Here is a 28,000-nt window from a genome sequence, read left to right on the forward strand (position 1 = left end):
TATGGACTCAGGATTTTAACAGGGACTGCTGCTATTCTGTTATGTGTTATGAAATTGGCCAAATGAATATTATTCTTATTATTTTCATGTTTAACTTGATTATGTTGTGGTGAAGGAGCCCTGCATCTGTAATTATCGTTTTAAAATTCTTGATTTTGTCTTTCCTATGGTCAATAAATCCCATAAAGACCCACAGAGCCCGCTGTCTATCCCACTGGTGAAGTTCTGACTGTCGATGGTACAAAAATGTTTTTTTGGTAACTAGGCCTGTGTTGGAATCCAACATGGCGTCACTGTCCTCCCAATAAAGCTGCTTCCCACCTCAGAGGTGTTTCTGAGACGCACATCTGAAGCTGGAAACAACTGGCTTTCATTGCTATTTTGGAATAATGAATAATGGGATTTTTTTTTCAAAATAAAAATCCTCTAATTGCACCTGGAAATACAAGAGCGAAATAATTCTCCATAACCATCAGCTTTTCTGTTTGTCAGGTACATATGTTTACATTTTGTATACTCGTTTTGATTAGCCTCGGCATGTTAACGTAGTATATAAACGTGTATGTGTGTGTATTTTCTTTTCTCTGTTTAGAATAGGTTCATGGTTGTTGTTGTTGTTAGAAAGTAGAATTAATGGACTCATTTTTTTTATACTGTAATCAAAAAAAAAAGATCAACTGTGCGTGCGTGCTCCCTTCTCTGTCTGTCTGTCTGTCTGTCTGTCTGTCTGTCTGTCTGTCTGTCTGTCTGTCTATCTATCTATCTATCTATCTATCTATCTATCTATCTATCTATCTATCTATCTATCTATCTATCTATCTATCTATCTATCTATCTATCTATCTATCTATCTATGTTACTACTAGCCTACTACTACTACTAATAATAATAAATTTAGATTGAATGAGGACTTCTTCCTAAAAAAAAAACCTACAGTACGTAGTGTATGAACTTGGACGTCACAGACGACGTAGCTATGCGTACCACCAAAGTCCTTCTGGTACCACGCCTGGATGAGTCATTTCAAAAGTGAAAGTAAAAAAGTTATCAGTAGCTACAACACAAAGGAGCTCTTAGCCTTTAGCTCGGTGTCGGGCAGAAAGGAACCAGACCATCAGAACTAAAACTTTTAACGATGGAGACGGAGAGTCTCTCCGTGACTCTGTGCTCAGGTTCAGACGGAGACAGGAGAGACACAGAGGAACAGGATCTTTGCGGGGGGAGAGATGGACACAGTTACCGGTAGCAGAAAAGGTAAAACCTCCAGGCCTTTTACATGTGTGATTGAGTTTACAGCTTCTAACAGAAAAAAGACCCGTGAATGACCAATCTGGAGACTTATATTTATTATCTCACTTAATCGCTTCCGCTCTTGCCCGAATTTCGATATTATCTGACTTTGTTGTTCTTCTGTGTGTGTGTGTGTGTGTGTGTGTGTGTGTGTGTGTGTGTGTGTGTGTGTGTGTGTGTGTGTGTGTGTGTGTGTGTGTGTGTTGTACTAGGCTATTAAACTTTTGTTATTAGCCTACCTACTATTAAAACATTAACCATTTTATACTGAATTCAAGCCGTGTAAGGTTATTGAAATTAATTAAGTCTTTATTATTAGACTCCGCAGGTCCATATTAAAAAAAAAAAATAATAATAATAGTAGAAATAGACAAACAATAAATTAAATTAAATTAAACAAACACATTTTGCGGTCTATGGGATTGTTTTATTTTGAAAGGATCTGGGCGGATGTTGATGTGTTGCCGTCATCATGATATTTATAATCGTTAATGTCAATTTGGGGGTTGGGGGGGATGTTTACCTTGATATTATATTAAGACAGAGCTATGGAAGCGATGGAGAGGGTCTTTTATCTTGAAAGAAAACGAAACAATGTTTTCGTGAGTTATTTACATCTATTTCAAGCTCGTTGTTATGTGATAATTTAACCGAGCTAATGTCAAGTTGCTGTTAGCAAACGTTAACTGTTAGCGCGAACAACCAACGGTCAGTTTGAATTTACTTTTGTGTCTTTTGTGTTTATTGCTTTCTGTAAACCCCCAAAGTTGGTTTAAAATGTTTTATATAACTCTGGGGGCTTGGTGAGTAACTTATTGTGTATTTATTTATTAAATCCTTATTTAGCTGATACGTAAAATGCAAACCTTAGCCACGGAGATGGCAGCTCAAGTGTAAACTGTTCTGAAGTTAGCTTGTGTTCATTTGAAAGGGGAAAACTATTGCGCACTAGCTATTGCGCATTAGCACCTTATGCAACAACAAATTTTCTCTCGTGATGTACAAATGTATAAAATGAAGTTAAAATAAATAAATTAGATATTTTATTGTGCTCTCTGTAATTAAATGATACCAAATGCAATTTATAACATCTAAAATTGCATTGAAACGCTCCTACTACTGTAAGACTACTGTATGTTGAATTACTGTGTAGTGTTTAGGCAGTCCTGGAAAAAGGTTTATGCTACTGTAAATGATTTCAACAACTATTAGCCTACTACTAAATATTATTTTATTTCTAACATTTTGTCTTCTAGATCACTGAAGTTACAATATGGCTTGTGCATCACAGAGTGCCGTAGAGTACATCAGGCAGGCCGTACCTCAACTTGTGAGAGAACTGAAGAATCCCACTGTCATTTTACATAACCTGCAGGAGCTAAAGGTTTTTGGTGATGAAGAGGTCAAAGACATAGAGGCAGAGAAGACTGACTTTCAAAAAAACAGAGAAATACTGAACAGAGTCAAAAAGAAAGGAGAAGAAGCTTGTTACAAGTTACTGAAAATTATTGACTCGACGAGAAAGAGAACCGGAGGAAGACCACCCATCCCATCGGAGAGAAAGAGTGGAGGTTCTCCTGAGGATAAGACATTTGACCTGCACCACTGGATCAGCTGCTTTTCTTTTAATGAAGACACAGAAACATCCAACTATTTACAAGGTATGCTGATTATGAGTTCTAATTAACGTTTCATTATTTATTTATCACTGTTGTAGGCCTACTCATTGTGTTTGATTTACTTTTATCCATCTATGTGCATTATGTTCATCCACTGTTAATCAGGAGTGTGTAAAAAAACAAAGCAACAAACTCACAGTACTGTACATTTCTTTATGTGCTATGTTGTCTTAGGTTCCAGGCCGTGCCACAGATATCAGACGAAGCTGAAGTCGAAAGCACGAAGAATATCAAATAAGTTTTGGACAGCAAACAAAAATCTCTTTGCAGGAAACAACAAGCCTGATCTGTCATACACGCCACTCGTATTAGACACAGAAGAAAATATTTCTCCATCTAAAATAAAGAAACTGAAGAGCAAGAAAAGTAAGATGAGTCGCCATAAAAAGCTGAAGACATACATCCCTGAGAAGAAAGCAGAAATCTCCCCCAGTGAACTTCTGAAAACAGATAAAAACTTTGTCTTGGTTGGTAAGGCAGGGATTGGAAAGACGGCCGTCACACAGGAAATGTTGAAACTCTGGGCAGAAAGAGATGATGAGGTGCTGGACTACATGTTTTACTTTGACATGAGAGAAACACCCAAAGCCATGGAGGACACAAGCCTGGAGGAACTTCTTTTCACTTCGTTCAGTGAACCAGACGAGGACAAAGAAGAGGTTTTAAATGATATAAAGAAGAACTCTGACAATGTGACGATCATTTTTGATGGAGTCACAGATCTGTCTTCATCTGTGGTGAAGAGACTTGTACAGAAAGACAAACTACCTGAAGCAAAGATCATAGTAACATGCAGACCAGATGATGAAGATGAAGAGATGTTTTCTGAAGACTCTGTCAGAGTAGAAGTGAAAGGCTTCAGTGAGCAGTCCATTAAAACATACTTAACCTCAACACTTGGTGAAGAACACAAGAAGGTCTTGGACAACTTGGAGCTGTTCTCTCTCTGTCACGTCCCAATGTATGCACTGATGGTGTCTGCCTGCTGTTCATCAGAAGACTCTCCACAGCCCTGCACTGTGACTGAAATATACATCAACATCGTTCGTTTTTGTCTTCAAAAGAACAACAATAAACTAATAAAAACCAAGCATCTGGATCTCCACATCAGAGACACAGCGAGTGAAATCCTGTCTCTGGCTGAGGCTGCTTTTCATGCAACTGAAGGAAGAACTGTGAACTTGACAGATGTTCCCTGCACAGACAGCTGTGTCCTCTCCTTCCTGAGACAACTTGTTATCAGAGTCTGTCCCACTCAGACAAAAAACACATATGCATTTCTCCATTACACCATGCAGGAGTTTTTTGCTGCACTGTGGCTTTTCAAGCAGCCAGGTAAAATCAGGGAAGTTCTTCAGCAATGCCTGACCAAAGAGAAGAAACACATGAAGTATCTGATCCCTTTCATGTGCAGGTTGTTGAATAAGAAGGAACCGAGTTTGATGGAGTGTTTGATTCCAGCTGAGGAGCTCAAGAATACGTCTGACTGGTTCTTTAAAGAAATGATTACCACATTTCATCAAAGTCTGTGTGAGCCAGACAAGTCTGATGCTGAGGACAGTGGATATGATGTGGACATACTGTTCTTATGTCAGTGCTTGTATGAGTCCCAGTGTCCTGAAGCATGCGTCTACCTTCTGGACAAACTGGACTACTGCCTGGACCTCAGTGGACTGAGTCTGGACCTGGACTCCTGCTGTGCTGTGGCCTATGTGGCCACTCAGTCCAAGGAGAATAAAATACAGCTGAACCTTGAGGACACCATGATATCAGAACCAGGACTGAGACGACTGTTTGGATGTCTTCAAAATGTCCAATGGTACGGGTGAGCATGAGCTCTGAGTGTCCAACAGCTGCTCAGGTCTCTACATTTCTACTTGTACAGGACATCCATTACTTTTTTAATGTGGTACTTTGCTCTTACAATATGTCCTTGATAATTGCTCTAATTGTAGGTGTGACCTGTTGCTGTGGAAACTGATCCTTCTCAGTGAAGGGCAGTTGGACCAGGTCATCTTACCCGTCCTTGCTGGGGATCAGCTGCACCTTCCAGTTGAGGGTAAAATGCAGCTTTTTCAAAGAGCTGTAAACGTCCTGCAGAAGGCTGAGACAAAGGTTGATGTCTGCTTCTACTGGGAGAACCCAGATCCTGTCTGTCACAGACTGTGTCTGTTCCTCTCAGAGGCTTTACCCTACATCAGGACTCTCAGGTAGGAGGTCTTTGTCTCTGTCTAATGATGATTACAAACATCTTCATTGTTATCACTGAGTGAAAACACAAGTGTTAAATGAAAGAGTCAGATCGGTCAATAATGTGGCCCAGTCTGAACAGAGCCAAATCCCATGTGGACACTTGCTAAAAACAGTGTGGACAGTCAGCCCTAAAAATCTGATTTGAATCAGATTCGCCTGCAGTCTTATTGTCCTGTGATTCCTCTGGAGGCTTATGAAGGTGGTATGGATAAATAAGGAGATACTGGAGGAATCCATATCCAAACACCAATTCCACCAGATCAACCTTCTACATGTTGAGGGAAAATTTTTCTTCAGTGTGGTTTCTCACAGGCTGGTGGGATACCTGCAGAGAAACCAGCTGATTGACACATTAATCCAGAAAGCAGGTATCTCAGGCTTCTCCGGTTGTTTAGAGCATGCTAGCACCTCTGGCATCAGATCCCAGTTGCCAAGAAGGAAGAAACCAGCAAGAGGAAGCAGAACAGTGTGCAAAAGCTGTTACTCAGTCAAGGCAAGGGCAGTGGATGACTCGGGAAGGTGAGAAGAAGAGGAAGATCTCCTGGGAGGAAAAATGGTAGATGGAGGCATTCAGAACAAGCTTAACCATCAAGGCTGCCTACAATGTCCTGCCATTTCCCAGAAACCTTAGCCAGTGGTATGGTGACCATTGGCCAATGGTCAAATTTTAACGCCGTTCCTCCTCCACCATCCAGCTGGCCGGCAACAACATTTGTCCGGGAGAGTGAGGATTAAGCTAGTCTCACCACCTCAAGACCTGCCACTGGGCAGCTAGGCGGTGCACTGGAATTTAGATTTAAGGCAGAAGCTCTGCTTCCTACCTAAGATGGTGTCAACCAGCTTAAAGGGATAGTTCACCCTAGAATGATATTTCACTCATTATCTACTCACCCTCATGTTGACTAAGGGCTGGAAGAATTATCAGAGTCCACCGTCCCTTCTCTTGTTACAGGGGGTCTCGGCGTAGCAGTGAATTTCAATGCAACGGTTGCAAAGGGACACCGGAGCTCTTCGTAAAAAAACACACACAAAAAAACATCCAAATACCTCCATGATGCTCGTATGTAATGTCCGTCTTGTGCTGAAGCCCCAAATTGCGTAATTGTCCCGAAAAAAATTAAATAAGTCTATATTTTAAGCTTGTTTGTAGCGGAAGCTTCTCGTCTTCTTCTTCTTCTCCTCTTCCTGGTCCGTCCAAATATCGCGTGATTGATTCGCAGTAACCGCACTGACGCCGGCGCAAATCACGCGATATTTGGAGAAGAAGAAGAAGACGAGAAGCTTCCGCTACAAACAAGCTTAAAATATAGACTTATTTAATTTTTTTCGGGACAATTACGCAATTTGGGGCTTCAGCACAAGACGGACATTACATACGAGCATCATGGAGGTATTTGGATGTTTTTTTGTGTGTGTTTTTTTACGAAGAGCTCCGGTGTCCCTTTGCAACCGTTGCATTGAAATTCACTGCTACGCCGAGACCCCCTGTAACTAAGAGAAGGGACGGTGGACTCTGATAATTCTTCCAGCCCTTAGTCAACATGAGGGTGAGTAGATAATGAGCGAAATATCATTCTAGGGTGAACTATCCCTTTAAGACCAGACCTGGGGCCTCATTTACAAAGACTTGTGTGGATTTCCCACTGAAACATGGCGAATGCTAAAGTAGAAAATAGCAGAAACTGTCATTTGCACAAAAAAAAATCAGATGTATCAAAGTGTGCGTGTATGGATCCAAGCACTTTTTTGTACATCCCAATCAACATGGAACTGTAGAAGTGCCAAACTCTTCCCTGTCCACGCCCCCATTTGCAAATCAATGTACATAGGGCCCTGTACAATCATGTTTGATATTTTGGTTTGAAAACATCTCACTTATTTATTTCTATTTCTGTTTTCTTGTGTTTGTCGTTTTAGTTTTGTGCCTCAGTCCTCGGATCCTTCTGGAGAGACCACTGTCTATGGGAATCTGATCTGTGCAGCAGCAGAGAGAGAGCATCAGACAGGAGAGAAGATACTGGAGATGTTAACATCAGTGTACAGATATGAAACGTTCCCTCTTAGTGACAGAGACATGAATGATTATTTTAAGAGGAGATATCAGTGTAGTTTCTTGCTGGATCTTTTCTCCCATGTGAAGGACCATGAGACTAAAACAGGTGTGAGAGTCCTTCCAGCATTACACTCAGTTCTCCAGTTAGCTCCTCCAGTCTGGACCATAAACCTCTCAGAGAGAAAGACCTCCATCCTCCTGGAAGTGCTGAAACTCCAACCAGAGAAGAAACCAGTGGAGCTGACATACTGGTCAGGTGAAGAGAGTGAAGTGAGGAGTTTGTTGCAGTGTCTGCCTTACATCTCACAGCTCAGGTAAATGTACTGTACTAAACATGACTTCAGTTTCCATGAGTGGAGCTGGTATTGATCTGTAAAGAGTTGAACAGAATGATGGATGTTGTAAATGGAGGTCCAGTATTTCAGACTTTGGAGCTAATTGATTGATCAGTGGTTGGAGGATCCACCACTGTTGTCTGACACTCCTGGTTCCTTCAACATGAAGTGAAGTTGGTCAGTAAAAGTGGTTGTTAGTTGAGGTTCAGGCTGATTGATGTGACTGTGTTTTGCTCATTAGCAGCTGTTTAGTGACTTTTAGCAGCTCCACTCCCTGTATGTCAGTGTTGTGTGTCTCTGTTTCTGATACTGACGTCTTCATTCAATGTTTCTTCTCTTCCAGTTTCTGTCACAGGTTTAAAGCCTCTGAGGAAGTCCAGTTGTTTGGGAATCTGTTCTGTGCAGCAGCAGAGAGAGAACATCAGACAGGAGAGAAGATACTGAAGACGTTAGCATCAGTGTGCAGATACAGATCATTCCCTCTGAGTGACAGAGACATGGATGCTGATGATATAAAATATCAGTGTACTTTCCTACTGGATCTTTTCTCCCATGTGAAGGACCATGAAACTAAAACAGGTCTGAGAGTCCTTCCAGCATTACACTCAGTTCTCCAGTTAGCTCCTTCAGTCTGGATCATAAACCTCTCAGAGAGAAAGACCTCCATCCTCCCGGATGTGCTGAAACTCCAACCAGAGAAGAAACCAGTGTGGCTCACAGGCTGGTCAGGTGAAGAGAGTGAAGTGAGGAGTTTGCTGCAGTGGCTGCCTTATATCTCACAGCTCAGGTAAAAGAATTAATCTATTAGAAGATTTAACTTTTTTTATTTGCTTATTCTTTTTTGCTTTATTCAAATTAAACAACAGATCATGATGAAGTGACAGTAAACCAGTGTGAATCCTGATGATGTTTCACTACAACTTTATTGATCTGTAAAGAGTTGAACAGAGTGATGGATGTTGTAAATGGAGGTCCAGTATTTCAGGCTTTGGAGCTAATTGATTGATCAGTGATTGGAGGATCCACCACTGTTGTCTGACATTCCTGGTTCCTTCAACATGTAGTGAAGTTGGTCAGTAAAAGTGGTTGTTAGTTGAGTTTCAGGCTGATTGATGTGACTGTGTTTTGCTCATTAGCAGCTGTTTAGTGACTTTTAGCAGCTCCACTCCCTGTATGTCAGTGTTGTGTGTCTCTGTTTCTGATACTGACGTCTTCATTGAATGTTTTCTTCTCTTTCAGTTTCTCTAAAGAGTTTGACGTCTCTGATGGAGTCAAGTTGTTTGGGAATCTGTTCTGTGCAGCAGCAGAGAGAGAACATCAGACAGGAGAGAAGATACTGGAGACGTTAACATCAGTGTGCAGACACAGTTTATTCTTTCTGGATAAGAGATACATGCATTATGATTATACAGAGTATCAGTGTTATTTGCTGCTGGATCTTTTCTCCCATGTGAAGGACCATGAGACTAAAACGGGTCCGAGAGTCCTTCCAGCATTACACTCAGTTCTCCAGTCAGTTCTCCAGTCAGCTCCTTCAGTCTGGACCATAAACCTCTCAGAGAGAAAGACCTCCATCCTCCTGGAAGTGCTGAAACTCCAACCAGAGAAGAAACCAGTGGAGCTGACAGGCTGGTCAGGTGAAGAGAGTGAAGTGAGGAGTTTTCTGCAGTGGCTGCCTTATATCTCACAGCTCAGGTAACAGAATTAATCTATTAGAAGATTGAACTTTATTTATTTCTTGTTGTTGTTTTTTTGTTGTTGTTTTTTTGCTTTATTCAACCCTAACCCTCTGTAAAGAGTTGAACAGAATGATGGATGTTGTAAATGGAGGTCCAGTATTTCAGGCTTTGGAGCTAATTGATTGATCAGTGATTGGAGGATCCACCACTGTTGTCTGACATTCCTGGTTCCTTCAACATGTAGTGAAGTTGGTCAGTAAAAGTGGTTGTTAGTTGAGTTTCAGGCTGATTGATGTGACTGTGTTTTGCTCATTAGCAGCTGTTTAGTGACTTTTAGCAGCTCCACTCCCTGTATGTCAGTGTTGTGTGTCTCTGTTTCTGATACTGACGTCTTCATTTAATGTTTTCTTCTCTTCCAGTTTCTCTAAAGAGTTTGACGTATCTGATGAAGTCCAGTTGTTTGTGAATCTGATCTGTGCAGCAGCAGAGAGAGAACATCAGACAGGAGAGAAGATACTGGAGACGTTAACATCAGTGTGCAGATACAGATCATTCCCTCTGAGGGACAGACACATGGGTGATTATATTAGGAAATATCAGAGTGATTTCCTGCTGGATCTTTTCTCTCATGTGAAGGACCATGAGTCTAAAACAGGTCTGAGAGTCCTTCCAGCATTACACTCAGTTCTCCAGTCAGTTCTCCAGTCAGCTCCTTCAGTCTGGATCATAAACCTCTCAGAGAGAAAGACCTCCATCCTCCTGGAAGTGCTGAAACTCCAACCAGAGAAGAAACCAGTGTGGCTCACAGGCTGGTCAGGTGAAGAGAGTGAAGTGAGGAGTTTTCTGCAGTGTCTGCCTTATCTCTCACAGCTCAGGTAAATGTACTGAATGAATAAATTTATTTATTTAAAACAGGGACAATGCACAAAAAACATTAATCTTGTAAAACAAGAAGAGATGCTTTGAGCCAGGTTGTAGCAACAATTGCTAATTTCCGCCTGCAGTCCCTGAACCGGTAAAGTGGGAGCAGATACAGTACTAAACATGACTTGAGTTTCCATTAGTGGAGCTGTGTTCTTCATCTACACCAGCTCACTGTTAGTTTGAAGGTGAAGTGTTGAACTGACCAGTCCACATGAACATGACATCATGCTGTGTAGTTTTACTGAGGGAACATTGTGACTGCAGCTGCTACAGTGTAGTGATGACTACATTTCCCAGAGTTCCTCAGGGCAGAAAGGAGACACAGCTCCAGAGTCCAGCTCCTCTCCTCTGAGCTGATACATGTTCACTTCACCAAGCTCCATGTTTGTTGTTCACATGAACAGTTGTGTTACTTTGAGCCTGTTTTCATCAGTCATCTATCAGCTGAGTCCAAAGTAAACAGAGACTCAGCTACAGTCCTGTGTCCAACCAGCTGCAGCATCGTCAGTGTGCTGATGATTAGTAGATCAGTTCTTCCTCAGGACCACAGATCTAACTGCTCTGTCTGTTTCTCTGATATTCCTGGAGCCTGTTGCACAAAAGTAGAATGAAGATATCAAGGATAACTGATAAAGTCAGACTTCACTAAGCCTCCTCAGTGAATCCTGACTCAGTCCGTTGCACATTTGCTGATCCAAGATGATTTGATCACAGATTTGTTAAACCAGGTGTAAAGTATTCATCAAGCTTCATATAACAGGTGGTAAAACTGTCTTGAAATACACGTAACAATTCCAGTAGTGTGATAAAAGAGGCTTCTTCTCTGAATGACAGAGGATCTGTGGTGTTTTAATGCGCTGATAAAAATTAGACCCTGAAATATCTGTAAAACACAGCTGACTGAACCTATACAACACCAGGATGAGTTAAGTTAAACCTGACTGTTAACCTGGTCAGGAGCAGGCTAGCTGCACAGAATAAATCTCCATGGTAACAGATGAGCTTCCACTTTCATACAACCGAGCCCCAGTTAAATTCAGCCAGGATAACCAGAAAATCCAGTTTAATCCGCTGTCTTGGTTTTGTGCAACAGCCCCCTGGTTCCTTCAACATGTACTGAAGTTGGTCAGTTAAAGTGGTTGTTAGTTGAGTTTCAGGCTGATTGATTGATGTGACTGTGTTTTGCTCATTAGCAGCTGTTCAGTGACTTTTAGCAGCTCCACTCCCTGTATGTCAGTGTTGTGTGTCTCTGTTTCTGATACTGACGTCTTCATTCAATGTTTTCTTCTCTTCCAGTTTCTCTCCTTGGTATAAAGCCTCTGATGGAGTCCAGTTGTTTGGGAATCTGTTCTGTGCAGCAGCAGAGAGAGAACATCAGACAGGAGAGAAGATACTGGAGACGTTAACATCAGTGTGCAGATACAGATCATTCCCTCTGAGGGACAGAGACATGGATGATGATGATATAAAATATCAGTGTACTTTCCTGCTGGATGTTTTCTCCCATGTGAAGGACCATGAGACTAAAACAGGTCTGAGAGTCCTTCCAGCATTACACTCAGTTCTCCAGTTAGCTCCTTCAGTCTGGACCATAAACCTCTCAGAGAGAAAGACCTCCATCCTCCTGGAAGTGCTGAAACTCCAACCAGAGAAGAAACCAGTGTGGCTGACAGGCTGGTCAGGTGAAGAGAGTGAAGTGAGGAGTTTTCTGCAGTGGCTGCCTTATATCTCACAGCTCAGGTAAATGTACTGAATGAATGAATGAATTTATTTATTTAAAACAGGGACAATGCACAAAAAACATTAATCTTGTAAAACAAGAAGAGATGCTTTGAGCCAGGTTATAGCAACAATTGCTAATTTCCGCCTGTAGTCCCTGGACAGGTAAAGTGGGAGCAGATACAGTATTAAACATGACTTGAGTTTCCATTAGTGGAGCTGTGTTCTTCATCTACACCAGCTCACTGTTAGTTTGAAGGTGAAGTGTTGAACTGACCAGTCCACATGAACGTCACATCATGCTGTGTAGTTTTACTGAGGGAACATTGTGACTGCAGCTGCTACAGTGTAGTGATGACTACATTACCCAGAGTTCCTCAGGGCAGAAAGGAGACACAGCTCCAGAGTCCAGCTCCTCTCCTCTGAGCTGATACATGTTCACTTCACCAAGCTCCATGTTTGTTGTTCACATGAACAGTTGTGTTACTTTGAGCCTGTTTTCATCAGTCCTCTATCAGCTGAGTCCAAAGTAAACAGAGACTCAGCTACAGTCCTGTGTCCAACCAGCTGCAGCATCGTCAGTGTGCTGATGATTAGTAGATCACTTCTCCCTCAGGACCACAGATCTAACTGCTCTGTCTGTTTCTCTGATATTCCTGGGGCCTGTTGCACAAAAGTAGAATGAAGATATCAAGGATAACTGATGAATCCTGACTCATTCCATTGTACATTTGCTGATCCAGGATGATTTGATCACAGGCTTGTTAAACCAGGTGTAAAGTATTCATCAAGCTTCTTATAACAGTTGGTAAAACTGTCTTGAAATACATGTAACAATTCCAGTAGTGTGATAAAAGAGGCTTCTTCTCTGAATGACAGAGGATCTGTGGTGTTTTAATGCGCTGATAAAAATTAGACCCTGAAATATCTGTAAAACACAGCTGACTGAACCAAACAACACCAGGATGAGTTAAGTTGAGCCTGACTGTTAGCCTGGTCAGGAGCAGGCTGGCTGCACAGAATAAATCTCCATGGTAACAGATGAGCCTCCGCTGTCATACAACCGAGCCCCAGTTAAATTCAGCCAGGATAACCGGAAAATCCAGTTTAATCCGCTGTCTTGGTTTTGTGCAACATCCCCCTGGTTCCTTCAACATGTAGTGAAGTTGGTCAGTTAAAGTGGTTGTTAGTTGAGTTTCAGGCTGATTGATGTGACTGTGTTTTGCTCATTAGCAGCTGTTTAGTGACTTTTAGCAGCTCCACTCCCTGTATGTCAGTGTTGTGTGTCTCTGTTTCTGATACTGACGTCTTCATTCAATGTTTTTCTTCTCTTCCAGTTTCTATCCCTTGTATAAAGCCTCTGATGGAGTCCAGTTGTTTGTGAATCTGTTCTGTGCAGCAGTAGAGAGAGAACATCAGACAGGAGAGAAGATACTGGAGACGTTAACATCAGTGTGCAGATACAGATCATTCCCTCTGAGTGACGGATACATGAATGATGATGATGATATAAAATATCAGTGTGATTTCCTGCTGGATCTTTTCTCTCATGTGAAGGACCATGAGACTATAACAGGTCTGAGAGTCCTTCCAGCATTACACTCAGTTCTCCAGTCAGTTCTCCAGTCAGTTCCTTCAGTCTGGATCATAAACCTCTCAGAGAGAAAGACCTCCATCCTCCTGGAAGTGCTGAAACTCCAACCAGAGAAGAAACCAGTGTGGCTGACAGGCTGGTCAGGTGAAGATAGTGAAGTGAGGAGTTTGCTGCAGTGGCTGCCTTATATCTCACAGCTCAGGTAAATGTACTGTACTAAACATGACTTGAGTTTCCATTAGTGGAGCTGTGTTCTTCATCTACACCAGCTCACTGTTAGTTTGAAGGTGAAGTGTTGAACTGACCAGTCCACATGAATGTCACATCATGCTGTGTAGTTTTACTGAGCGAACATTGTGACTCCAGCCACTACAGTGTAGTGATGACTACATTACCCAGAGTTCCTCAGGGCAGAAAGGAGACACAGCTCCAGAGTCCAGCTCCTCTCCTCTGAGCTGATACATGTTCACTTCACCAAGCTCCATGTTTGTTGTTCACACAGGATGTTTAAACAGGAACAGATGAAAATGAATCATTATGATGAAGTGACAGTAAACCAGAGTGAATCCTGATGATGCTTCACTACAACTTTATTGATCTGTAAAGTGTTGAACAGAATGATGGATGTTGTAAATGGAGGTCCAGTATTTCAGGCTTTGGAGCTAATTGATTGATCAGTGATTGGAGGATCCACCACTGTTGTCTGACACTCCTGGTTCCTTCAACATGTAGTGAAGTTGGTCAGTAAAAGTGGTTGTTAGTTGAGTTTCAGGCTGATTGATGTGACTGTGTTTTTCTTATCAGCAGCTGTTTAGTGACTTTTAGCAGCTCCACTCCCTGTATGTCAGTGTTGTGTGTCTCTGTTTCTGATACTGACGTCTTCATTCAATGTTTCTTCTCTTCCAGTTTCTGTCCCTTGTATAATGTCTCTGAGGAAGTCCAGTTTTTTGTGAATCTGTTCTGTGCAGCAGCAGAGAGAGAACATCAGACAGGAGAGAAGATACTGGAGACGTTAACATCAGTGTGCAGATACAGATCATTCCCTCTGAGGGACAGATACATGGATGATGATTATATTAGGGAATATCAGTGTGATTTCCTGCTGGATCTTTTCTCCCATGTGAAGGACCATGAGTCTAAAACAGGTGTGAGAGTCCTTCCAGCATTACACTCAGTTCTCCAGTCAGCTCCTTCAGTCTGGATCATAAACCTCTCAGAGAGAAAGACCTCCATCCTCCTGGAAGTGCTGAAACTCCAACCAGAGAAGAAACCAGTGAAGCTGACAGGCTGGTCAGGTGAAGAGAGTGAAGTGAGGAGTTTTCTGCAGTGGCTGCCTTATATCTCACAGCTCAGGTAACAGAATTAATCTATTAGAAGATTGAACTTTTTTTATTTGCTTATTCCTTTTTTGCTTTATTCAAATTAAACAACAGATCATGATGAAGTGACAGTAAACCAGTGTGAATCCTGATGATGCTTCACTACAACTTTATTGATCTGTAAAGAGTTGAACAGAGTGATGGATGTTGTAAATGGAGGTCCAGTATTTCAGGCTTTGGAGCTAATTGATTGATCAGTGATTGGAGGATCCACCACTGTTGTCTGACACTCCTGGTTCCTTCAACATGTAGTGAAGTTGGTCAGTAAAAGTGGTTGTTAGTTGAGTTTCAGGCTGATTGATGTGACTGTGTTTTGCTCATTAGCAGCTGTTTAGTGACTTTTAGCAGCTCCACTCCCTGTATGTCAGTGTTGTGTGTCTCTGTTACTGATACTAACGTCTTCATTCAATGTTTTCTTCTCTTTTAGTTTCTCTGAAGAGTTTGACGTCTCTGATGGAGTCCAGTTGTTTGTGAATCTGTTCTGTGCAGCAGCAGCAGCAGAGAGAGAACATCAGACAGGAGAGAAGATACTGGAGACGTTAACATCAGTGTGCAGATACAGATCATTCCCTCTGAGTGACAGAGACATGAATGATTATATTAGGAAATATCAGAGTGATTTCCTGCTGGATCTTTTCTCTCATGTGAAGGACTATGAGTCTAAAACAGGTCTGAGAGTCCTTCCAGCATTACACTCAGTTCTCCAGTCAGCTCCTTCAGTCTGGATCATAAACCTCTCAGAGAGAAAGACCTCCATCCTCCTGGAAGTGCTGAAACTCCAACCAGAGAAGAAACCAGTGCGGCTGACAGGCTGGTCAGGTGAAGAGAGTGAAGTGAGGAGTTTTCTGCAGTGTCTGCCTTATATCTCACAGCTCAGGTAAATGTACTGTACTAAACATGACTTGAGTTTCCATTAGTGGAGCTGTGTTCTTCATCTACACCAGCTCACTGTTAGTTTGAAGGTGAAGTGTTGAACTGACCAGTCCACATGAACATCACATCATGCTGTGTAGTTTTACTGAGGGAACATTGTGACTCCAGCCACTACAGTGTAGTGATGACTACATTACCCAGAGTTCCTCGGGGCAGAAAGGAGACACAGCTCCAGAGTCCAGCTCCTCTCCTCTGAGCTGATACATGTTCACTTCACCAAGCTCCATGTTTGTTGTTCACATGAACAGTTGTGTTACTTTGAGCCTGTTTTCATCAGTCATCTATCAGCTGAGTCCAAAGTAAACAGAGACTCAGCTACAGTCCTGTGTCCAACCAGCTGCAGCATCGTCAGTGTGCTGATGATTAGTAGATCAGTTCTCCCTCAGGACCACAGACCTAACTGCTCTGTCTGTTTCTCTGATATTCCTGGGGCCTGTTGCACAAAAGTAGAATGAAGATATCAAGGATAACTGATAAAGTCAGACTTGACTAAGCCTCCTCAGTGAATCCTGACTCAGTCCGTTGCACATTTGCTGATCCAGGATGATTTGATCACAGATTTGTTAAACCAGGTGTAAAGTATTCATCAAGCTTCATATAACAGGTGGTAAAACTGTCTTGAAATACATGTAACAATTCCAGTAGCTTAATAAAAGAGGCTTCTTCTCTGAATGACAGAGGATCTGTGGTGTTTTAATGCGCTGATAAAAATTAGACCCTGAAATATCTGTAAAACACAGCTGACTGAACCTATACAACACCAGGATGAGTTAAGTTAAACCTGACTGTTAGCCTGGTCAGGAGCAGGCTAGCTGCACAGAATAAATCTCCATGGTAACAGATGAGCCTCCGCTTTCATACAACCGAGCCCCAGTTAAATTCAGCCACGATAACCGGAAAATCCAGTTTAATCTGCTGTCTTGGTTTTGTGCAACAGCCCCCTGGTTCCTTCAACATGTAGTGAAGTTGGTCAGTAAAAGTGGTTGTTAGTTGAGTTTCAGGCTGATTGATGTGACTGTGTTTTGCTCATCAGCAGCTGTTTAGTGACTTTTAGCAGCTCCACTCCCTGTATGTCAGTGTTGTGTGTCTGTGTTTCTGATACTGACGTCTTCATGCAATGTTTTCTTCTCTTCCAGTTTCTCTCCCAGGTTTAAAGTCTCTGATGGAGTCAAGTTGTTTGTGAATCTGTTCTGTGCAGCAGCAGAGAGAGAACATCAGACAGGAGAGAAGATACTGGAGACGTTAACATCGGTGTGCAGATACAGATCATTCCCTCTGAGGGACAGAGACACAAATGATTATATTAGGAAATATCAAAGTGATTTCCTGCTGGATCTTTTCTCTCATGTGAAGGACTATGAGACTAAAACAGGTCTGAGAGTCCTTCCAGCATTACACTCAGTTCTCCAGTCAGGTCCTTCAGTCTGGATCATAAACCTCTCAGAGAGAAAGACCTCCATCCTCCTGGAAGTGCTGAAACTCCAACCAGAGAAGAAACCAGTGTGGCTGACAGGCTGGTCAGGTGAAGAGAGTGAAGTGAGGAGTTTTCTGCAGTGTCTGCCTTATATCTCACAGCTCAGGTAAATGTACTGTACTAAACATGACTTGAGTTTCCATTAGTGGAGCTGTGTTCTTCATCTACACCAGCTCACTGTTAGTTTGAAGGTGAAGTGTTGACTGATTTATCAGTCTGGCATTTTTTGGCATTTTTAATTTATTGGTCATCGGCCGATCGTGCTGCGAATCAAGCCGACAGGTTTGTCAGCTGGCAGCTACGTGTTGTAGTGTGGAACATGCAGGGAATACGTAGAAGGCTACCTGCCTGCTGGAGAATTTCTCTCCCTCCGAGGCGGCGTATGTGACGGATCAACTCCTACGCAGCTGCCTTACCTTGTTCAGACACAGCTTCAGATAATGATGGCAGGTGAAAACAGAGCGTTATCAAAGCGTAATAACGTTGTAGCCGACTAGAATTGATGCCGAACATGTTTATGAATGCAACAAGTCATTTGCATGTGAAAGCAGAAACATGTGCAAGATGAAAAGTCTGGCTAAAACGTGCATGTTAACTTTTTACATTAAATGCACCTGTGGGTCCTACAGCTTCCATGACAATGACATCATGGATTATGAGAGTTTTTAGTTTCTGACTTGTGAATAATTTTTCAACGTACCGTATACATTATTCTTCATTTAAATTATACAAAGTGCACTGATTGGACTCCACTTCACCAAGCTCCATGTTTGTTGTTCACACAGGATGTTTAAACAGGAACAGATGAAAATGAATCATTATGATGAAGTGACAGTAAACCAGTGTGAATCCTGATGATGCTTCACTACAACTTTATTGATCTGTAAAGAGTTGAACAGAGTGATGGATGTTGTAAATGGAGGTCCAGTATCTCAGGCTTTGGAGCTAATTGATTGATCAGTGATTGGAGGATCCACCACAGTTGTCTGACATTCCTGGTTCCTTCAACATGTAGTGAAGTTGGTCAGTAAAAGTGGTTGTTAGTTGAGTTTCAGGCTGATTGATGTGACTGTGTTTTGCTCATTAGCAGCTGTTCAGTGACTTTTAGCAGCTCCACTCCCTGTATGTCAGTGTTGTGTGTCTCTGTTTCTGATACTGACGTCTTCATTCAATGTTTTCTTCTCTTTTAGTTTCTATCCCTGGTATAAAGTCTCTGATGGAGTCCAGTTGTTTGTGAATCTGTTCTGTGCAGCAGCAGAGAGAGAACATCAGACAGGAGAGAAGATACTGGAGACGTTAACATCAGTGTGCAGACACAGATCATTCCCTCTGAGGGACAGATACATGGATGGTGATGATACAGAATATCAGTGCGATTTCCTGCTGGATCTTTTCTCCCATGTGAAGGACCATGAGTCTAAAACAGGTCTGAGAGTCCTTCCAGCATTACACTCAGTTCTCCAGTCAGTTCCTTCAGTCTGGACCATAAACCTCTCAGAGAGAAAGACCTCCATCCTCCTGGAAGTGCTGAAACTCCAACCAGAGAAGAAACCAGTGAAGCTGACAGGCTGGTCAGATGAAGAGAGTGAAGTGAGGAGTTTGCTGCAGTGTCTGCCTTATATCTCACAGCTCAGGTAAATGTACTGTACTAAACATGACTTGAGTTTCCATTAGTGGAGCTGTGTTCTTCATCTACACCAGCTCACTGTTAGTTTGAAGGTGAAGTGTTGAACTGACCAGTCCACATGAACGTCACATCATGCTGTGTAGTTTTACTGAGGGAACATTGTGACTCCAGCCACTACAGTGTAGTGATGACTACATTACCCAGAGTTCCTCAGGGCAGAAAGGAGACACAGCTCCAGAGTCCAGCTCCTCTCCTCTGAGCTGATACATGTTCACTTCACCAAGCTCCATGTTTGTTGTTCACACAGGATGTTTAAACAGGAACAGATGAAAATGAATCATTATGATGAAGTGACAGTAAACCAGAGTGAATCCTGATGATGCTTCACTACAACTTTATTGATCTGTAAAGAGTTGAACAGAATGATGGATGTTGTAAATGGAGGTCCAGTATTTCAGGCTTTGGAGCTAATTGATTGATCAGTGATTGGAGGATCCACCACAGTTGTCTGACACTCCTGGTTCCTTCAACATGTAGTGAAGTTGGTCAGTTAAAGTGGTTGTTAGTTGAGTTTCAGGCTGATTGATGTGACTGTGTTTTTCTTATCAGCAGCTGTTTAGTGACTTTTAGCAGCTCCACTCCCTGTATGTCAGTGTTGTGTATCTCTGTTTCTTGTCTTCATTCAATGTTTTCTTCTCTTCCAGTTTCTCTCCCAGGTTTAACGTCTCTGATAGAGTCCAGTTGTTTGTGAATCTGTTCTGTGCAGCAGCAGAGAGAGAACATCAGACAGGAGAGAAGATACTGGAGACGTTAACATCAGTGTGCAGATACAGATCATTCCCTCTGAGTGACAGAGACATGGATGATGATGATACAGAATATCAGTGTGATTTCCTGCTGGATCTTTTCTCCCATGTGAAGGACCATGAGACTAAAACAGGTCTGAGAGTCCTTCCAGCATTACACTCAGTTCTCCAGTCAGCTCCTTCAGTCTGGATCATGAACCTCTCAGAGAGAAAGACCTCCATCCTCCTGGAAGTGCTGAAACTCCAACCAGAGAAGAAACCAGTGAAGCTGACATACTGGTCAGGTGAAGAGAGTGAAGTGAGGAGTTTTCTGCAGTGTCTGCCTTATATCTCACAGCTCAGGTAAACCAGACAAACATTATGAAGATTCTTCAACCCACCCCATCCTTAGTGTCCTTAAAAAGCTATTTCTTACAAACTAACAGTGTAGGTAAAGGTTGATGTATGATTTTTAAATGTGATGTTATTTTCACAGCCAACACCAAATGTACAGATACAGTAGTATGACATTTAGTTAAAGCGAAATTCCGGCGTAAGTGTAAACCATGGTCAAACACACCGTAACACCGAGTTAGACCCCCCCTCGAGAGATCAATTTGCCCGACCGCTACATTCACGAGATCCACCAACTTCAGCAAATACCGCAATATCGCCACACACGGCGTTCTCCGGATCCACTGTCTGACCGCAACCAAAACGCCACCATTTGCCCAAAATAATGCTCAGAACTGCACCAAATGTCATCAATAGTACACACAGGGTCCCAGCACGTAGTACGAGTTGTCAAACATCTGCTAGCTTTGCCTGTTTTCTTTAGCAAGGAGATGCAACTCAACTCACCTACTTCTCCTCCTGGAGCCGCTTGTTGGTGAGGAAGCCCTGACGAGTCGATCACCGAGTGCACCGGAGTTCCGCAGCTCTTAAAAATGCTCATTTGCGCCTATATCGTGGCCAGCACTCGATAATAATAGTTATAAAGTGATATGCAAGATAAAAAAAAAAAAAACTCTGATTGTATTTCCATGAGGTAATTGTTGATTGAGCTGCGGAACTCCGGTGCACTCGGTGATCGACTCGTCAGGGCTTCCTCACCAACGAGCGGCTCCAGGAGGAGAAGTAGGTGAGTTGTATCTGGTCTCCTTGCTAAAGAAAACAGGCAAAGCTAGCAGATGTTTGACAACTCGTACTACGTGCTGGGACCCTGTGTGTACTATTGATGACATTTGGTGCAGTTCTGAGCATTATTTTGGGCAAATGGTGGCGTTTTGGTTGCGGTCAGACAGTGGATCCGGAGAGCGCCGTGTGTGGCGATATTGCGGTATTTGCTGAAGTTGGTGGATCTCGTGAATGTAGCGGTCGGGCAAATTGATCTCTCGAGGGGGGGTCTAACTCGGTGTTACGGTGTGTTTGACCATGGTTTACACTTACGCCGGAATTTCGCTTTAAGGATGACATTGTAGTGCAGTGAGTCTGTTATTGTGCTGTAGATGTGTTTCCACAGTTGATCCGTTCTGTTGTGTTTCAGCTGTGATCCTGAGTTCTTCCAGAGTGTGTGTTCATCCATCTCTGTCCGGTCCAGAGAGGATGTGGAGCAGCTGGTCTCTCTGCTGCAGCTCCTGGACTTCACCCTGCTCTTCACAGGAGAGTTAGACAGGAAGACCTGCAGGACTGTGGGGACGGTTCTGAGACGTTGTTCCTCTAAAGTGGATCTCACCCTGACTCCCAGTAAAGTGTCTGTCAGAGGAGTCTCCCTCCTCTTTAGATCCACCACACGACTGCACAGTCTGAGGTATAATCACTGTCTCTTGTTGCTATGACGCCATCTTGTCCTCTTTGAAGATGTGTTATTGATGTGACAGCTGCTCTGTCCTGTCTCTTGACTCTCAGGCTGACCAATCACGTGGCCTTGCTGCTGTGTCGATGTGTAAGAAGGAGGAGCTTGGTCCGTCCGGTGTCTCTTGAGGAGCTGTCTCTTGTCTCTGGGAAAGTCCAGCCGGCAGAAGGAAAAGTGCAGCAGGTGGTCGGTGGCGTGGCGTCTCTGCTGAGACACTGGGACGTCAGACGTCTGGACCTGACTGAGTTCTGTGTCCCTGCTCGGTGTCTGGTTACGCTGCTGCTTCACCACGGTCCTCTACCAGTCAAGTAAATGTCTTTCCTGAGCCTCACAGACTGACTCTAGTTGCTGTGGTCACACACACACGTTGTATATTCACTAGTTTTATTTGTTGAACCTACAGACTGAGTGCAGAGAGTTTCCAGCAGCTTCCGGCCTTCCTCCATGAAATCCAGGACCAGGACTTGACGTTGTCCACCTTGACTAAGACTGGTGGAGACCTGAGCTCCTGCTGTCTGGACTGGGATCTTCTTCACTATCTGCTGCAGCATTCACCAGCTCAGAGCTTCACTGTGGACCTGAGGAAACACCACTTCTTACAGGAGAACTTCTCCCACCTGCTTCCCCTTCTGGACAGGATCATCATTAAACGGTGAGCAGTTTATAGATGTTTCGGTAACACTTTACTTGAATAGGTATTCATAAGATTGACATAAAACTGTCATAACCATGACATAACAGCTGTCATAAACATCAATGAATACTTATGACAGCTGTCGTTAAGTGTCATTCGGTAAGTTGACATTATTTGAGATGTCCTTGTTATGAGAACTTGACATATTTTTTAAAGTTTGGCAATTAGGTCTGCTATGACAGTTTAAATTGTCTTTATGTCAAGTTGTCAGAACAAAAACATCTCAAACACTGTCAACTTTGCAATAAAAGTGACATAACTTATCGAATGACACTTAACAACAGCTGTCATAAGTATTCATTGATGTTTATGACAGCTGTTATGTCATGGTTATGACAGTTTTATGTCAATCTTATGAATACCTATTTAAGTAAAGTGTTACCGATGTTTCATTTGACCTCTGACCAGACACAGACAAACAGTTGATCCTCTGTAATCATGTCTGTTCGTGTTGTTGTTGTATCATCAGCTGTTTCTCTACATCTAAACCCTGTTCTGGTGTTTTTCCAGGTCCACTCCCAGCTTCGTGTTGACTGCCATCAGACACATCTATGAAACTCAGTCCAGACGGAGTTTACCCAGTTTACTGAGATCACTTGGTCATGTGATCAACCTGACCTGCACAGAGCTGGACTCAGAGGACTGTGCTGCTCTGCTCTTCACCCTCAGACACAGTGACAGAGTTCAACTGAACCTGATGTGGACCTCCATACCACCAGAGGAGACAGAGTCCATCCTCTTCACTCTGGACAGAGTGTCTCAGCTCAGGTCAGACAAACAGACGAGCTCCTTCCCATCATCAGTCTGTGGTATTTCCCTGTAGATGTGCATTAAAGGGGAATTCCAGTCATTTTTAACCCCTAAATCGTTGTCCAGATGGTCATCCAGTGTTGGTTGGAGCAAAAAACGTGACTAAAATTGATGCAGGTAAACCAGAGTTACACCATGGCTACCTGGCGCTAGGGATAGCGACAACGCTAACCCATGGGGGCAATTCTTTCAACCAATGTTCCCTCTAATTTTCGAAACTCCTGAGCAGAAATTCAACTCCCCTGATGACCTGCTTGAGCGACTGTGAGCGAAAACTCAAGCGTACACAGTACGTCCACATGCTGGTGCTATGGCCTCACCTCTCCAACTCCAAATATCAATACAATTGGCTATTACTATTATGATTAATAACAGATTATTTTGACAGCATTACCTAGGCTACTCCATATCTAGGTCAGTTACAGTTAATGATAACAAAATACTATATTGTTTTGGCAAAATAGATTTTGCATTTATTGCCATACAATATGAAAAAAATACCTAACATCAAGTTGGTGTCATCAACTCTTGGCACAGAAGCATTCTTGATATTAACAGTAATAATAATTCTCAAGCAAAAACTTAAATCATAGTTGCACTACAGACCATGGTTTAGGTCATAAATTTCACAATTCGAAGCGCACATTAGGGAGAAATGGTCATGGATATTTGAGTGTGCAACTTTTTTTGTCTTCTGGGCAAAGAGGTGGGGAGCAGTGTGCAATTGCACAGTAAAACACCTTAGAGGGAACAGTGCTTTCAACCACAACAAACACTAAGAAAACAATCAAATATCTATGGTACATGACTGGAATCCTTACAACACACCACTGATATCATATAGTGAACAGTATAAACAGTATAAACTTTGTGTTTTTGCATGTACTCACTCACTTCAGACAGCCGAACTCTGAAACATCCTGGAAAGACATTACTATCCGATCGCAGAGCGCCTGCTCTCCCCGCCACAGAAACTAACACTTTTTCCTTGTTGTGATGATTTCTTTACAAAAATAAACGGTCAGAAATATTATGGACATTACCACTGCACGGCTCGACCGTTTATTTTTGTAAAGAAATCATCACAAAGTTTATACTGTTTATACTGTACACTATATGAGTTCAGTGGTGTCTCTAAGGATTCCAGTCATGTACCATAGATATTTGATTGTTTTTTGAGTGTTTGTTGTGGTTGAAAGAATTGCCCCCATGGGTTAGCGTTGTCGCTATCCCTAGCGCCAGGTAGCCATGGTGTAACTCCGGTTTGCCTGCATCAAATTTAGTCGAGTTTTTTGCTCCCCCCAACACTGGGTGACCATCAGGACAACGATTTAGGGGTCAAAAATTACCGGATTTCCCCTTTAACACAGTGATGTGTGTATCAGTGTTGACAGGAACCTGCTGCTGAGGTTGATCCACTGCTGCGCTGCCTGTGGCGTCCAGCAGGAGGCAGCATCAGGGCTGCTGAGAGCCACTCGGTACAGGTTGGATCTGTCCTGTTCCAGCTCAGTGGATCTGTCGGAGCAGGACCAGCCTGAGACTCTGTGTCTGACTGCTGAGGACTGCAGCGCCCTCTCCTCCGTCCTGACACGTAGCAGCCAGGACGCTCAGCTGGACCTGAGAGACTGTGAGGTGGACGACAGCGGACTGGACCTGCTGTTTCCTGTCCTACACAAAGTCCGCCTCAGGTGCAGAGACCCCACGCTGAGCTCAAGCAGAGAGGAAGCTGCTTCTCTTTCATGTTCATGCACCATGACAGTCTGCTCTCTGTTGCTTGTGTCAGGGTTCTTACAGATCCTTAAAAAGTCTTAAAAGGCATTGAATTCATTAATCTAAAAACAAGGCCTTAATTGGCATTAAAAATGTCTTAAATCAATTTTTCAAACGTCTTAAAAATGTTAACACTTGGTGAGTGGGATTTTATGATTGTAATTAGTCTCAAATCTCAAAATAATTGGTAACATTCCGACATAGAGAAGTTAGTGGCGGCCGTCACCGCTAAATCTCTCACCGCCGAGTCATTTTTTTTTTTTTTTTGACTTTTTATGCATTTATTTTGAAAGGACAGCTGTGGAAAACTCGTGCGAGTTTGTAGTTTTCACCAAAGTCCGTACTTTTAATGGAAACACACAGAACTCAAATTTCTTTTAATGCGCATTTCCCAGTTATTTGAATCACTTTGGATGGAAACATACGAACGAGCAAACGTGTCCTTTTTAGTTTATCATCTCCTCTCCACAACTATACAGCTGTTAAATGATGTCACTCACTCACTCATAGCCCCCTCCCCCCCAATTATTCATGTAGCAGTCGCTTTACCTTGGACCATAGGAAAGTGGGTAAAATTGTCCCTAACCCTATGTATGTGGTGATGTTTTTATTATTTTTTTTTTGCATTTGTGTTTAATGTGAAGTCTGTCTTAAATTTCATTTCAAGTGGCATTAAAAACGTCTTAAAAAGTCTTAAATTGAACTTGGCTTAAGCTGTAGGAACCCTGTTGTGTTGCAGAGCCAGTAAAGCCGTCGTCCTCCGCCTGCTGTCCCTGGTCCCTGTGAGCTCTGAGAGGGACACGGTGAGACGGGCGGTGTCCCTGAGCGGAGCCCTGGGTGGAGAGCTGGACCTCAGTCACACGGCTCTGGATCAGAGGGTCTGTGGAGATCTGGGCCGGATGCTGGACTCGTCTGAAGGACTGAAGGAGCTGGACCTCAGTCACTGTCGGCTCACTGACCAGCTGCTGCTCACACTCACCACACACCTGCACAAAGTCCAAGTCCTGGAGTGAGTGTCACACTGTTCATGGCACAACACTGTGTGTGATGTAGTGTCAGCTTTAAATATTTATTAAACAACATTAACAGGAGTTCACGTGAAATGAAAGATCCAGAAATATAAATATAGTCCTGCATCCAAACATTATTCTAGTTTATAGCATCTGAAGATTCCTGTCAGTCTGTCATGTGGACAAATGTTTCTGGACATTTAAGGCAAGACGCTAACAGGCAAAAACTGATCCATTTTGGGCTATTTTTCTCCCTTAAAGGGATAGTTCAACATTTTGGCAAATAGGCCCATTGCCATAATCCCGATCGTCATAGCAGTAGGTTCGTTGCCTTTATTTGTCTGTGCAAGCTGTTTTTAGAACGGCGGAGCAGAGCCGCGAGCTGCTCAGAGCTACGCTACGGAGGCTCATGGGATTTCCTTGGGGTTTCCCTCATCATCAAACTCATCAAATACACAATCCAACAACTCCAAAACGCTCTGGTGGACAAGTTGTGACCTGCACATTCACCACACTATGAGATAATAACAGAACGTTACCAGACAGAGTTGTTTTAGAGGGAAATACAGAGACTGCTTGATGGAAAAACTGTCCCTGAAGGCAACGCGCATCAGCGGTTTTGCATGAATTTCCCTCTAAAACAACTCTGTCTGGTAACGTTCTGTTATTATCTCATAGCGTGGTGAATGTGCAGGTCACAATTTGTACACCAGAGCGTTTTGGAGTTGTTGGATTATGTATTTGATGAGTTTGATGAGGGAAACCAAGAAATCCCATGAGCTATAGGGATTATGGCAATGCCCTTTAAGTATGAACTTAATGTCTTATTTGATTGTCCTGTCTTCCTGTGTGTATGTGTGTGTGTGTGTGTGTGTGTGTGTGTGTTCCAGTTTGAGTCACAACAACATCACTGATGCGTCTACAGTCCAGTTGCTGCAGCTGGTCTCCATCAACCCGTCCATGGAGTCCGTGCGGTGAGTTCACATCAGAGTCAGCAGCTCTGATGAGTTGACTCACACGTTGTTGTGTGTCAGTGAGTGACGTTCACTCTCTGCTCTGTGTTTTCCTTCTAGACTCTTCAACAACAGCATCGTGAACACAGCAGCCTTCCAGAGACACGGGCAGTTTGAAGTGTGGTGAAGCAGTCGTCGTCACTGATCTGTGTGTCAGTGTTTACCAGAGTCTGATGATGAGCAGAGGGAAACATCACTGCAGTGTGAGAACCACAGCAGGTCAGATCAGACACACCAAGTCATAACTTTTACACTGGTTGGCTGGCCTCATTCTTTTTTATCTTTTTTACCTTTGGTGAGAACAACAGTCTTTTTGTATCCTGTGAACTAGGGATGGGCATTTCGACTAATTTACTAATCGAGTAACCGAAGCTGGTACTAATCGGGTAATCGAGTACTGTAATAAAAAATAAAATGACGTCATGTCTGACGGACAGAGCGCAGCCGGTGCATAAATGCGCTCTGTCCGTCAGACAGTCCGCATTACTGACACACAGCGTCGTCACACACAATGTCAGGTGGATAATAAGAGTAGAGACTGGAGTTTAAGATGCACACACGAGGCAGATGTGCATCTTTATGCCGGGGAATAAATGCGCTGCATGCGCTCTGAGCGCTGAGTGCAGCGCATTTATGCCGCGGCTGCCACGGAGGAGAAAACTTTTTTTTTCTTTTCTTTTTTAAATCATTAGCGGTGCTTATTTATTAGTCCACACTACACATGTTGGTGCCTTCGGTCCTCTCTGCCTCGCATCGTTTCAGGAAATAACAGGGAAGGTTTCAGAGTGTTTGTAAAGTGAAAGTATATTTTCTACCAGACTTGAGACCTGTCGTCTCCCTCCCGACAGCGTACGTCGCCGAGGGAGGGAGGGAGAATTATTGTAAAAGGTTTGAAAGTCCGAGGCTCGATCCAAAAACGCTTTTACACAGCAGAAAATCACGTTGCTTGATCCGAAACTGTTTAACACTACAAAAAGCCGAACCAGGGCATGATAATGTAGTCTGATCCGACACTAGATTGCGCTCTGACGTGCCGTTTTTTTTAATCCTCGGGTACCCGAGTAATAAATTCATACCCGAGTAGCAGATTGCTACTCGAGTACTCGAGTACCCGGGTAACCGTG

At 43.0% G+C, this 28,000-nt stretch overlaps 1 protein-coding gene across 1 annotated transcript; it reads left to right on the forward strand.

Moving 5' to 3' along the window:
- The first annotated feature begins 1,065 nt into the window (after positions 1-1,065).
- Positions 1,066-27,154, forward strand: LOC146980962 (uncharacterized). The gene is made up of 22 exons (XM_085785881.1): positions 1,066-1,254; positions 2,547-2,951; positions 3,144-4,788; positions 4,925-5,179; positions 7,140-7,589; positions 7,954-8,239; positions 9,136-9,305; positions 9,709-10,164; positions 11,510-11,953; positions 13,270-13,452; positions 14,583-14,879; positions 16,975-17,418; positions 18,503-18,946; positions 19,644-20,087; positions 21,271-21,534; positions 21,633-21,887; positions 21,983-22,231; positions 22,784-23,041; positions 24,469-24,771; positions 25,593-25,862; positions 26,754-26,837; positions 26,937-27,154. The coding sequence occupies exons 2-22, from the start codon at positions 2,564-2,566 to the stop codon at positions 27,001-27,003; spliced, it is 7,656 nt and encodes a 2,551-aa protein (XP_085642007.1). The 5' UTR covers positions 1,066-1,254; positions 2,547-2,563; the 3' UTR covers positions 27,004-27,154.
- Positions 27,155-28,000: the final 846 nt, after the last annotated feature.

Source organism: Trachurus japonicus, chromosome 9 (genome assembly GCF_045865225.1).
Source record: "Trachurus japonicus isolate A0001 chromosome 9, Traja_1.0".
In the NCBI taxonomy this organism is placed as follows: Eukaryota; Metazoa; Chordata; class Actinopteri; order Carangiformes; family Carangidae; genus Trachurus; species Trachurus japonicus.

Excerpts from the sequence above, each read along its gene's own strand:
- LOC146980962 (XM_085785881.1), top strand. The coding sequence starts at position 2,564 with ATGGCTTGTGCATCACAGAGTGCCGTAGAGTACATCAGGCAGGCCGTA. Across the intron at positions 4,789-4,924 it reads TGTCTTCAAAATGTCCAATG|GTGTGACCTGTTGCTGTGGA; the intron begins GTACGGGTGAGC and ends CTCTAATTGTAG. Across the intron at positions 10,165-11,509 it reads CCTTATCTCTCACAGCTCAG|TTTCTCTCCTTGGTATAAAG; the intron begins GTAAATGTACTG and ends CTTCTCTTCCAG.